The sequence below is a fragment of the Equus przewalskii genome, chromosome 10 (assembly GCF_037783145.1).
Source record: "Equus przewalskii isolate Varuska chromosome 10, EquPr2, whole genome shotgun sequence".
Lineage (NCBI taxonomy): Eukaryota > Metazoa > Chordata > Mammalia > Perissodactyla > Equidae > Equus > Equus przewalskii.
In genome coordinates this window covers 25,616,707-25,629,133 of record NC_091840.1, presented here as the reverse complement: position 1 = coordinate 25,629,133, position 12,427 = coordinate 25,616,707, and the positions used below count along the sequence as shown (strand labels likewise).

Sequence of the window (12,427 nt, the reverse complement as noted above, 5' to 3'; positions counted from 1 at the left end):
AGACATGGATGGCATCTTATTCATCTCACTCAGTGGCAATAATAGTAACCATAATCATAGTTAACGGGTATTAAATATTTAACATCACCTACTGTGCTAAGTGCTCCACAGGCATTACCTCATTTCATCCTCAAACAACTTTGGAAATAAGTGCCATTATTAATCCCGTTTTACAGATGAGGATTCTGGGGTTTAGCTGGGTAAAGTAATGCACCTAAGGTCACACAGCTATTTGGTGGTGGAGCTAGAGTTGGAATTCAAGTCTCTCTGACCACAAGGCCCTTGTTCTATACCAACAAATGGACAGACAGATGGATGGATGGGTGGGTGGATGGATGAGTGGGTGGAAGAGAGAGAGGAACTAAGCAAAGAAGGGCCTTGAATGCTGTGCTGGGGAGCTTGAACTTTATTCCAAGGATGGTGGGGAGACATCAAAAGGCTGTAAGCAAGGAGAAACAGGTCAGGTTGGGGCTTTAGAGAAATCAGTTTGACAACAGTGGGAAGAGAGTTTAGAGCCAATGACACTTGAGCAGGAAGCCATTCTTCTAGCAAATGCCAATTCCCACTTGTGAGAGCCTCATTTCTCTAAGCACTGTGCTATTTCTCTTAGGGCAAGAAGTATTTCTATGTACACATGGAGACTATTGACAGAGGGGAACACTGAGGAAGGGGGACTCAGTGACGGGAAAGAGAGACAAGTGGTAGAATGCTGGCTAAGCTCTGGGGAGGAGAGCCCCAGGAAGGGAGGAGCCATAGAGTCAGTCTGCCTCCCCATTTCCGAGATGACAAGGCCCCCTCGGCTCCCAGCCAGGGCACACACTGCCCCATTGTGCACCTGGCACCGGAAGGAATGCAGCCAAAAGTGAGGCGGGTGTTGCATCAGAGTGCTAAGCCCTGGGATCAAGTGCTGGCCGGCAGCAGTGAAGGAATACGCAGGGTACCCGGGAGGACAGAGAACGGTGGAGCTTCCCCCACCTACACGAGAGGAGCCCGAGAGAGGTCCGCCCTGCAGGAGGCAAGCGTCTTCAGGCTGAGAGGGGCTCCCCGAGGGTCCCAGGACACAGCAGAGCTCACCATGCTGCTCTCCCTCACCCTGCTTCTCCTGATGGGGCTGTCTACGTGCGCCGTGGCAGGTGATGAGGAGCTGACACTCAGCGCCGAAGCAGGGTCCTGGGTAACGGTGACCCTGGAGGTACTTTTGGGGAGAGGCTCTGCCCAGAGCAGGGGATGACCCGTGGTGGAGGGGGCAGAAGATCCCCTCCATGGCTGCCAGGAGAGCAGGTTGTACACTGCAAGGCAGGTTGTCTGATTCCCCTCGGTGCGTAGGTTCAAGGCCATGGCACTTGGCCTGGCTGACCTCCAAAGGGGCACCCGCACATGGGAGTCACAGTGTGTGTGTGCATGTGTGTGTTTTATTTAACAAACATTTAACACATGCTATGTTTCTGACACTGTCCTAAATGCTTTATAAATATTAACCCATTTAATCTTCATATCAACCTTATGGGAAAGGTACAATTATTATTCCCATTTCACAGATGAGGAAACTGAGGCACAGAGAAGTCAAGTAGTTTGTCCAAGGTTACACAGCTTTAAAAGCACAAGTGCACACCTTGCCCAAGGTCTGATTCTGTGTTTCTGTGCATCGAGGAGATTTTCCAGAATTTCCTTTCAAGGGGATCACCTTGGGGCAGGATCACTGTTTTATCACACATGTAGAAACTTTTGTTTCCTGACAAGTACTGGTTTGATTGCCGGCCTCTTCTACTAAACTGAGTGCTGTCACTGGGGAGAAATCTAAACTTTAGAGCACGGCATCTGTGCCCCACCCCATCTGATCAGGGAGAAAAGGATCCTGACCTCAGGGAGCTCCCAATCTGACAGGGGGCAGACAAACAGGACCAGTGACAAGGAAGGCCTGCAGGAGGGCAGACAGACAAGGCCGAGCCTGGCTCCTTCCGGTCCTGGGAGGTGAGGACACAGGAAGAGCCATCAGATGAATAGCCATTTGTGGCGAGTCTTCTTCCTGGTTTGTCTGAACATGGAAATGTGTGCAGTTGAGAAGACGGCAGGCTGGGGAGACCCAGGTTCAACTCTCTGCTTCTCCACTGACTCCATGTGACCTTGGGAAGATCACTGATGCTCCCTGGACATCAGTTTCCTCACCTGCAAAATGGGGGGAGAGGGAACATGATCCCCCGCGTTCTTTCAAGCTTTGAGATGCTTTACGGGGTCCGTGCCAAACTCAGGGGACCTGGCCCAGGCACAGGGAAGCCGAGCTGTGTGACGGGGAGCTTGCTACACAGCCACACGGGAAACATCATCAATTTCAACTAGAGCTGCGGCTGGGTCTAATGCTTATTCTCCTTTCACTCTCATTTAGCATCCCTCTGCTTCCCGAGACACAGGGCATGGAACACAGGAACCACTAACATGAGTGAGGTGATGGAAGGAATGGTGGCACTGTCAGGGATGATCTGATTACTGCCCCAGATCTCAGGGATCCCCACCTGCAGTCACCCCTGGAGCTGCGGACTTGGGGTCACTGGATAAGGAGGGCTTCAGGTTGGGGCAGGAGTCCTTCCTGAGTGAAAGGGAATGAAGTCTTCTAAGGGGCCCCCAGAAACCCAGTGGGTAGGAGAAAAGGTGAGTCTTATTTAATTTATAAATAACCGTTCTTTCTAGCTTGCATTTGAAAGCTACCTTTTACCAAGGCAAAGTGGTTTTCATGAGCTTTTCAGAAATAGGTCCAAATCTCCAAGGAGACTTTCTCGTTCCTGACCAGGCTGGGTGACTCCAGCCCGAGACAGCTGCCCTAGCCGTTGATCTCCTGGAGAGGAGACAGATTGGAAGTGACTGAATTAGTCCAAGGCTTAGAAAACAATCTACTCCTGATCCCAAAAGTTGGGACAAGACGGGCTATGAGAGGCAAAAGGGTTTCCACTGTACCCCAGCCAGGCCTCTGGAGCTCAGCACCGCCCCTGGGGAAACTGGGGATGGAAGGACAAACCCCTGATCCAACACCAGCTCCCAGCCTCCGGGCAGGCGGCTTGTGTTACTCTAGGACTCTGTGCGCCTGTCCTCAGTCTTCCTGGAAAAGGAGACCCCATCCTTTTCCCTATCCCCAGACTGCCAGAGCAAGGGCCTTCATTGAGCATATGTATCCCACACATGCTGAGCTCCTGTGTGTACCAGACGCTATGCCAGGCACAGAGATAGAGAGATGTGAAGACAGTCTAATGAATGTCACTTACCGTACTCTTCCCACGACACAGCCTCTCTCTCTTTCAGCAGAGCTGAGCAGGCCCTTCTTCAGGGGCTCCAGTTAAGGCCAGAGAGGAAGAGGACTCTGGCCAAAGTCACAGAGGCTAATGGAAGCATGAGTGCTTAGACCCACAGCCCTTGGTCCAGAACATGTTCCCATGGGAGGCCCAGGCTCTAGGGAAGGGTAAATCTGGGACAATGAGGGGAGTGTGGGGGAAGAGGAGTGAGACCAGAGTCAGAGTGGGGTTAGAGGAGTAGCTGTCCCACCTTGCCTGCTGGGTGCCCACCCTAAGTCCATTACCTGCCCCCTCCTTGTCTATGTTAGAGACATTTCCTAAGATGGAGCAGAGCCCATGCTCTGGAGTCAGACTTCCCGAGTTTGAATCTTGGCTCTCTTACTTCCTGTGTGACCTTGGACAAGTCATCTAACCTCCATAAGCCTCAGTTTCCCCACCTGGAAAATGATGATAAATCACAATCCCTACTTTACAAGGTGGTTGTGAAGAGTAAATGAGATCATGACGTAGTGTTTGAGCCTCTGAGCCAGATGACCTGGCTTCAGGTTCTGGCTCCATCTCTCACTTCCTAGCTGGTGAGCTCAGACAAATTATTTAATCTCTCTGTGCCTCAGTGTTTCATCTGTAAAATGGTGACAGTTACAGTATTTACTTCACAGGGTTTTGGTAATGATTAAATGAGTTAATATATTCATGTGCTTCGAACACTGCCAAGAACATCGTAGGTGAAATTTAGCTATTATTATTATGCGCAGTATTGTGTAAAATATGTAAAAGAACCCAGTACCACCACACGTGTTATTGAGATTGTTATTGCTCAGGCAGCCCTGTCTCCTTGCCAACCTCCCCCCAACTCTAACTCTAATGAACTCTCTGCTTCTTCAGGAAGGCGTCATTCCCAGCATTCAGCTCCAGCTTCAGGAGGTGAAGAGGGGCAAAGCCAGGCAGTTCTTTGGGCTGATGGGGAAGCGGGTGGGAGGTGAGTTCTTTGGGCTGATGGGGAGGCAGGCGGGCACCCAGCAATGAGTGGTTCTGAGTGGGTTCTGTTATAACAAGCAGGGGCCCTAGCTTAAAGCCCAGGATCCAGGGTCCATTACTCTAGTCTGGTATGGGTTGCCCACGCAATGGGATGGGGTAGTGCCCATATAGATTATCATCCAAACCAGTACACTCGGAGAGTGTTAATTACACCAGGCAACAGCTATAAACCAGGCTGTCTCTAGCATATGGAGAGTATGGTCACCCTAAAGGTGCTGGCCGGTGCTTTGCACCCTGGCTGGTGCCCTTGCCTTCAATACTATGGACAACTTTGAAGAGCACTGGTGAAGCTAGAGATCAGCATCTAGATGTGAGCAAAGCCAGGGGCCAAGCTTTCTAGTGGACTCTGTTTGGCTCACATAGAATTATTACAATGAACCTCTGTTCCCTGAGGGCACTCTCAGTGCGGTAATCACGTCCTAGGGGTTCAAGGAGACAGAGCAGTTTGGGGCAGAGAACAGTGTTCTCTTTTCTTATTGTCAACAATACATATATTTTTAAGTGGTGTTGGTGAGGGTATGAAGAAACTGGTGCTTTAATACACTATTTAGAGGACATGTTGACAATATCCATCCCAGTTGGAAATACACATACCTTTTCACCAAGAGCCTCACTTCAGAGAATTTATCAAATAGAAATGCTATTGACACATAAGCCCTGAGACAGTTGGACCAGAGTGTTCATTGCCAACTTGCTTATAAAGGTAAGAATTTGGAAACAACATAGAAATATCAGTACAGAATGATCAAAATATATTAGACACATCCATAGACTTTGTGGCCATTAAGGATGAGGCAGATCTGTGGAAAGATATGGAAAGATTTCCAAGATATTGGTTAAGTGGAAAAAGCAACTTATAAACAATATGTATGATAGGAGCCTACTTGTTTAAAAGAAAACTATATACTTACACATATATATATGCAAATACATAGGGAAAATCCTGGAAGGATAAATATCAAACTGTCAACAGGGGTTACATTTAGAATAGGAAGTGGAAGTGAGGGAGGGAGAGTAAAGACAGACTTTAATTTTTACTGTACTTCTATATTACTTGATTCTTTTTATAGTGGGCATGTATTCAAGGACTGCTTTTGTAATTAAAAAAAAACAGAGAAAACCAACCTGTGACCAAACACTTTTGGCCTTAGTTTCCTCCTCCACAAAACAAGGTTTGGACTGGGCCATTGCAGAGCTTTCTTCCAAATCCAACAACCCATGAGAAGCAGGGATGTGGGTATAAGAGAAATATTTCTTGAGCACCTACTATGCTCTCATCTGATTAGATCTCACAACAACATCCCATTTATCACCAGTGGGGAAACGAAGGTTCAGATTTTAAAGTACTTAACGAAGGTTAACCTTCGTTAACCTCAGGTGCCAATCACCCCAAAGTCTGTGCACTTCCCACTACTCCACACCGCCTCCTACCAGGAGCAGCTGAGTGGCTCAGCCACATGAGGACAAAGGGGAGTGACTGGAGTTTCCCTGAAGACCCACAAAGGCACCAAATCCCAAAGAGCCTTGAGCCCTTCCCATCTCACCATGCCCCTGGGGAAAGCCATACGGTCCTCATTCCTTCTTTCCTTCCCCCAGGAGTACCTCCCATCCAGCCAGAGAGAAGAACGGGTAAGTGTTGTTCAGACCTTCCCCTCAGCATGCTCCCTGGGGAGTACTGAGTTGTCTTGGCCACTAACAAGTCAGGGAAGTGAGAAAAGATGTGGTGTCCAGGGGCACACCAGGCTGGCATTGCAGAGGGTGGGGCCAGTGTGGTTTGGCCACATGCCAGGCTTCCGGGTTGTTGCCTGAGGGCAGTGGTCTATGATGCCCAGGGAGTAGCTGCAGAGATAAGGAGGAAATGGGGATGAATCTGCTTCTGCCAAAGGTTCAAGATTACCTCAGGTCTAAAGCATGGTTTGAGAAAAACTAATCAATCTATTTCCCACACTGCATCTGAAAAGATCTTTTTAAGGTTTGCTTTGTAGTCAGGAAGATTGGCCCTGAGCTAACATCTGTTGCCAACCTTTTTTTTTCACCCCAAAGCCCCAGTACGTAGTTGTATATCCTAGTTGTAGGTCCTTCTACTGCTTCTATGTGGGAAGCCACCTCAGCATGGCTTCATGAGCCGTGTGTAGGTCTGTGCCCAGGATCCAAACCGGCTAACCCTGGGCCACCAAAGCAGAGCGCGTGAACTTAACCACTATGCCACCGGCCCAACCCATGGAAGGATCTTAAAAGTGCAAATCTGAGTAGCCAGTACCTTGCCCAAAATCTTTCAGTGAAAAGATAAAATCAAAACAAACAACCTTTACCCACCACCCTTCAGTGCCCTCAGGATCAAGTCCAATGCCTGAACGCGACTCCAGCATCCTCTGGGGCTGCTCTCGCTGACTTGGCTCCCAGCCCCATCTCTCCTTCCCTGCCTGCCTGCCTTACCCAGATGGAGCTCGTCTCCATGGCCTGGGCACAATGCTGTCCTTGGCATATTGCACTGCACTGTACTCCTGGGTCACACAGCTGGTGTCCCTAGACTGGAAACTCCTCATGAGCAGGTACTAGGTCTGCCATCTCCTTTGTATCCCCAACTCCCAGCAGTTTCTATTAGAGGTACCCACTATGTGTTCATGAAAGCAAGGGCAGAAGGGAAGGAGAATGGAGGAGAAAGAGGAAGGAATCAATGAATGAATCAGTGAACGAATGAACCAATCCATAGTTTTTCCTCAACTCCCAAGATGATCAAGAAACGACTCCATTTACAACGCCCCAGCTCCGGCCCTGTCCCTGCCCTTCCTGTTCCCAAAGCAGCCTTCCTCTGCTGCACTCTGTCTTTCTTCTCTGTCTCTTCTCTCTCCATCACCAGGGAATCAGCGAGGACAAGTGGTCCCAGACCTCCTGGGCAAGGGAAGACCATCTACAGAAGGTAAGTGAGAGCCTCTAGTGGATTGCAAGGTATCATGGGAAAGGGGCCAGATACTTTGCTGCCAGTCTCCATAGTGGGGGCCATGCAGCTGGACAGACAGAACAGGCTCCCCACAAGCCATTAGGCAGAGGCCACAGAGAAGAGAGCAGTTGAGGGGCAGGGAAGTGGTCCCTCTGATGATCCAGGAGGGGCCAGCTGACGCCACAGAGAATGGTGTGTAGTTTTTCCGACCATGGCACATACTCCTTATTCCCTCACTAATCACTGATTGTTAAGAGAGTCATGCCTTTAGTCTTAAGATGTTTTCTGTCTTTAATAACTGTAAATAAGTGCAAATCACCCAGGTGAGTAATAACCTAAGCAGGTATCAGCTAACACCTTCTGGCAGGGGCCACAACCCCAAGAAGGCCCAACTATATGCTCAATAAATGGATGAACAGGCATGAAAGTAGATAAGTGAATCAGGCTGAGGGAAAGATCAATAGCTCAAGCCACCCAGCACATGAGGAAGGGTAGGGGGCGTCCCAGCTGGAAAGATGCTGAGCTCCAGTTTGCCTTCCCTAGTGCCTGACCTCTCCCCCAAGAGCTGCAGACTTCTGGACCCCTCTCTAGCTTCCCTGATGAACACCTGCTCCTTCCAACACAGGCTCTTCCCATAAAGATGGGAAAGTCCTCTATTTTCCCCCGAGATTTTTTCTAAGTGTCTGAGCCATTCCATTCAAAGGGCCATCAAAGTCACCCTAATACAAAATAGAAATGAATGCCCTCCGTGCAGTGTGGGCGGGAATCTTAAAGTCATCATTTTTCAGGGATGGAACACACCTTGCCCAAAGTCACGCAGTGAGCTAATAACAGAGCCAAGACTAAAAGCTGTGCCTACTGTTTCCCAATCCACGGCACTTTCCACGTCCCCAGGAGGGCATTTGGGATTGTGAATACAGGATTACCACTTCCCTTCCTTTAGAGAGGAAAACAGGGTTGGCTCGTTCCTGCTCTGGAGGCATTGACGATTGAGTAACAGCAGATACAGCACATGAACCTTCAATTTGATTGCCCAAGATATCTATAGCCGGAGAAACATGACTTAGGGACCTGGAGGGCCTCGGGAACAGTGACTAGGGAGGGCCTCCATGGGTGGAGGAGACAGACAAGACTCCCCTAACCACCGTCCAGGTACAGAACTCTTCCCAGGAAGAGAGGACGAGGACCACGGGTCAGAGTGAGAGCCCCTACCGCACATTTCCCAGTGGATGAAACCCCCTTTCTCCCTACCTGGACATTACAGCCGACCAGCCAGCCAGGCCAACCCTCTTCTCCGTGTTTCCTGTGCGTCCAACCTGGCCCTCTGAACTCACTGGGGTTCCCTCCAGGACTCTCAGTCTCAAGCAACGGTTGTGCATAAATATACTGTTCTCACAGTCGCAAACTGGAGTGATCTCTCCCTCAGCACTCAGAGCTCGCCTTTGACTACAGAGCAGGGTTGTCTCTCACCCAGTTCTTTGTCTTCTGTGCCCAGAACACAGTAGGGGCTCAATAAATGAATGAACAGTGAATGGCTTCTTCTCTGGTACAAGGCAGAGGGCAAGAATGTGGCCTGGCATGTCAGCAGGCCAGGAGGCCTTTTCCAGAATTGCAAAGGGAAATACTAAACAGCCTGGTCTCCACTCTCAGGTGGGAAAACAGGCTTGGGACACAGGTAAGGACAACAGCCCAGCCTGAAAACACTCTCCCTACCCGCAGCCAGGATCTCAAGGACCCAAACCCAGTGTCTTCTGACGTGGAGAAGAATCGGGTCCCAAGCCCTTCATCAATTCTCATGTATAAGGCGGCCCTTCGATTAACGGCTTTGCTTCTGGGACACAGGTGTCAGTCACTCCCTAAGCACCACTCGCCCTGAGCACCCACAGGAGCTGTTCCCACCCTCAGGGAGCCCAGTCTGATAGGGAGGCCACCGTCCCTGCCCCAGGGGTTTATGGGCAGGCAGGACACAGAGGCCCCCCAGATGCTTAGAAAGAGGCACATCAGCCAGAATGAAACTAGAGGGCAAACTTAGGTAAGAAGCATCGAGGTGCTGAACAAAGGACTGAGTTGGGAGGTGTGTGGGTTCATTAATTCACTAGGCTACAGAACATGTAGCTTCCCTGCGCCCCTCTCCAAAAAGAAGGAAACGCCTTCTAAGTTTTTTGGGGCAACTGATTCTTGGGGGCAGGGAGTGGCTAAGCTGTTTAAAAGGAGGGGAAGAAGGCATGGGTGGAGAGGGCAGACCCTTCATCTGGGTGCTGCGGAGTTTTAGCAGAGGCCTCTAAGGAGAGGCCAAATAGTGTCAGCACAACCAGCAAGGTTCTTCTATTCGACCTGTAGTGCAGGTCTCTGTCCTAAGGCTGACGGTTCATCCTGAGCCCTGAATAAACCTCAAGCCTCTCTTCTCCATGCTCACCCCTTACCCATGCCTAGTGAGAAACACGGGGGTGGGAGACGGTACAACTCTTCGCCACTACCACAGAATTTCCCAGTTAGCGTATTTCTCATTCCATCCACTCCTAACCTCTAACCCATTAGCATGCCCATTGTCTTCCCCACCTCACCGCACCCAGTGCTGTGATCTCAAGAGGTGGTTCACTGTAATAATCCAACTTGAAGGATCAGCAGAGGATTGAAGATTTTATTCTTGTGTTTGAAGTTTGGGACACTTAAGAAAAACTGAAGTCAGGGGCCGGCCCGGTGGCACAGCAATTAAGTGCACGTTCTGCTTCAGCGGCCTGGGGTTCGCCAGTTCAGATCCCGGGTGCGGACATGGCACCACTTGGCACACCATGCTGGGTAGGCGTCCCACATATAAAGAAGAGGAAGATGAGCACAGATGTTAGCTCAGGGCCAGTCTTCCTCAGCAAAAAGAGGGGGATTGGTGGCAGTTAGCTCAGGGGTAATCTTCCTCAAAATAAATAAATAAGTAAATAAGAAAAACTGAAGTCACCAAATATTTCATGAGTTTCCTCTATGTGCTGGCACTTCACTAGGAACTCAGATGGGACTGGGTGTATGAAAGCACGAGACTGGAATTTGTCCTGGAAGACCTAAGGACCTTAGAGGGGAGTCAAAATGTCCTTGCTCTGCGCAAAAGCCACACCCTGCTCTCCAATGATCCTTTTCAAACCCAGCATGTTCACTCAACCTTCTGGTTTTTGCACATGCCATTTTCTTCCTGTTCTGGTGAATTCTTACTCAGAGGGTCAATGTCTCTAAAGCTTTCCCAATCCGGCACCCGCCCATTCGTTCCCTCCTCCAAGTTCCCAGAGCACCTTGCACATTCTTCCATTACAGCACTTAATAGATGTTGTTATAATAGTTTATTTCCTCAACTTGAGAAACAGGGTTTCTAAAGTACGTGGACCTCATTTATCTTTACCCCAGTGCCAACGATAGTGCTCAGCACACAAGAGGTCTTTGGAGAGTTTTGACGGACTCACACTTCCTGTCCTCAGGGAGTCTCTCTCTAGAGAGCCATGAAGGAACCAAACTTAAATACAAGTAACTGAAATAATAGCAGCTACCACTCATTGAACACATATCCTGTATTTCTCAACTCGGCATGTCCAAACACTGAGCTCTTGACCTACTGCCCCAAAGCTATTCTTCACCATCATCAGCATCTCCACAAATGGCACCTCCACGCATCCAGCTGCCCAACCAGAAATCTGGAGTTACCCTCTAGTCCTTGCTCCTCACATCAAATATATCACCTGGTTTGTTGGTTCTCCCCAAATCTATCTCAAATTCATCTTCTTTCCACCTTCACTACCACTGTTAATACCAGCCACTGTCTTCCCTTGCCTGGAGGGCAGTTTCCTGAAGGCTTCCTTGATTCCCATCTTACTGCCAGACCAGCCCCATCCATTCTCTTCCCTGAGAATGACCCTTTAAAACGGGCAATCAGATCATGTCCATGCCCTACTGGCCACAGTTTGGTTTCCTACGATACACTGACATTGCTGTTGAGGCCTCCAAGGCCCTGTACTTTCTGGTCCCCCTACCTCCTCACCAGGCTTTGTCTTAGTCCGTCATGCACACCAAGTGCTTGCCTTCCTCGGGGTCTGTTCTCAGGCTCTTCCCTATCTAAACACTGCCCCAGCCCCTCCACTCCTCCCTTGGCCAACTCCTCACCATTCACGTTCCAGAATAAAGGTCCTTCCTCAGACACGGCTTCCTCAAAAACCAAGCTCAACTAGTTCTCTCCAGTTATGCTTACACACCTTGTCCTTTTCCATCCATAGTATTGCTCACAATTAGAAATCATATGCATTTAATACATCTCTTTCAGGAGACTGCAAGTTCCACATCTTTTATGTACAAACTATTTGTGTATGTATCAGCATTCTGCATGGCAACTTACCTTCACAATTATCCTCATTCTGCAGATGAGGATAGGCCACATGCTTGAAGTTACACAATGGCAGAGCCAGGATTTGAGCCAAGGTGTCTTCACTCCAAACACACTCAACCTCTACACTTACTTGGTCTATGCTATAGTCACATAGATAAATCTCAGGTGGAATTATGAAAACTTCAAGAGGAATTCCTTTTTAGCTGGGCCGTTTCAACAGGCAGGAAAGAAACTTCCAAATGGCCCCACCCAGCCCCGCGGCATTTCTGTCTCTCGAGGCTCCTTCCAGATGAAATCATTTTAGGAAGTGTTACATTCTGTGTCTCCCTCATGGGAAAATCCCAGGAGGGAGGTTTTGAGAAGCCCTGAAGTCAAGAAATACACTGAGTGTTCACTTTAACTCAGTATTTTCCAAGTTTGACTACAGTACCCTTTCGATCCACACTACTTTGTGTTTAACGGGACACACTTCGAGGAATGTTTAAGTGGAGGCTTTCCCAGTAAAAACAGGAAAAGAAATAGAGACCAATCCAGCTGCATGTTGAAGCTGTGTGGGGGAATGATGAAAGCTATGTAGGCTGAGTTAGCTTACGGAAAGACTTGAAAGCCAGGATAAACGTGAACTTAATGCAATCAGAAAACAGAAGCCACATGAATTCTTGAGCAGGGAAGTGATGGGCCTCAGTCTTGACAGTAGGAGACTCTCCGCTTTCCCTAATCCACTCCCATAAGGAGGTGGCTAAGAATGCCAAGGCCAGGCAGGGACCTCAGAACCAATTTGACTGACAGCTGAGCCAAGCTGAATGA

General features: G+C 49.1%; 1 protein-coding gene and 1 long non-coding RNA gene across 6 annotated transcripts; one reads left to right on the top strand and one right to left on the bottom strand.

Annotated features, from left to right (window-relative positions):
* The first annotated feature begins 667 nt into the window (after positions 1-667).
* TAC4 (tachykinin precursor 4) lies at positions 668-8,792 on the top strand. Of its 5 annotated transcripts, none has more exons than XM_070560652.1 (5): positions 668-1,174; positions 4,167-4,260; positions 5,916-5,948; positions 7,180-7,239; positions 8,525-8,792. In XM_070560652.1, the coding sequence occupies exons 1-5, from the start codon at positions 707-709 to the stop codon at positions 8,704-8,706; spliced, it is 837 nt and encodes a 278-aa protein (XP_070416753.1). In that variant the 5' UTR covers positions 668-706; the 3' UTR covers positions 8,707-8,792. The 5 variants fall into 5 exon arrangements, with proteins under 5 accessions (XP_070416753.1, XP_070416754.1, XP_070416755.1 ...); XM_070560653.1 differs by having other exon boundaries at positions 8,413-8,792; XM_070560654.1 differs by having other exon boundaries at positions 673-1,133.
* Positions 1,443-3,687, bottom strand: LOC139073910 (uncharacterized). Its single transcript, XR_011523076.1, has 2 exons — positions 2,704-3,687; positions 1,443-2,166 (listed from the first exon to the last, which is right to left on the bottom strand). It is a non-coding gene; the product is annotated as an uncharacterized lncRNA (long non-coding RNA).
* Positions 8,793-12,427: the final 3,635 nt, after the last annotated feature.

Excerpts from the sequence above, each read along its gene's own strand:
- TAC4 (XM_008520350.2), top strand. The coding sequence starts at position 707 with ATGCTGGCTAAGCTCTGGGGAGGAGAGCCCCAGGAAGGGAGGAGCCAT. Across the intron at positions 1,193-4,166 it reads GGGTAACGGTGACCCTGGAG|GAAGGCGTCATTCCCAGCAT; the intron begins GTACTTTTGGGG and ends CTGCTTCTTCAG. Across the intron at positions 5,949-7,179 it reads CCAGCCAGAGAGAAGAACGG|GGAATCAGCGAGGACAAGTG; the intron begins GTAAGTGTTGTT and ends CTCCATCACCAG.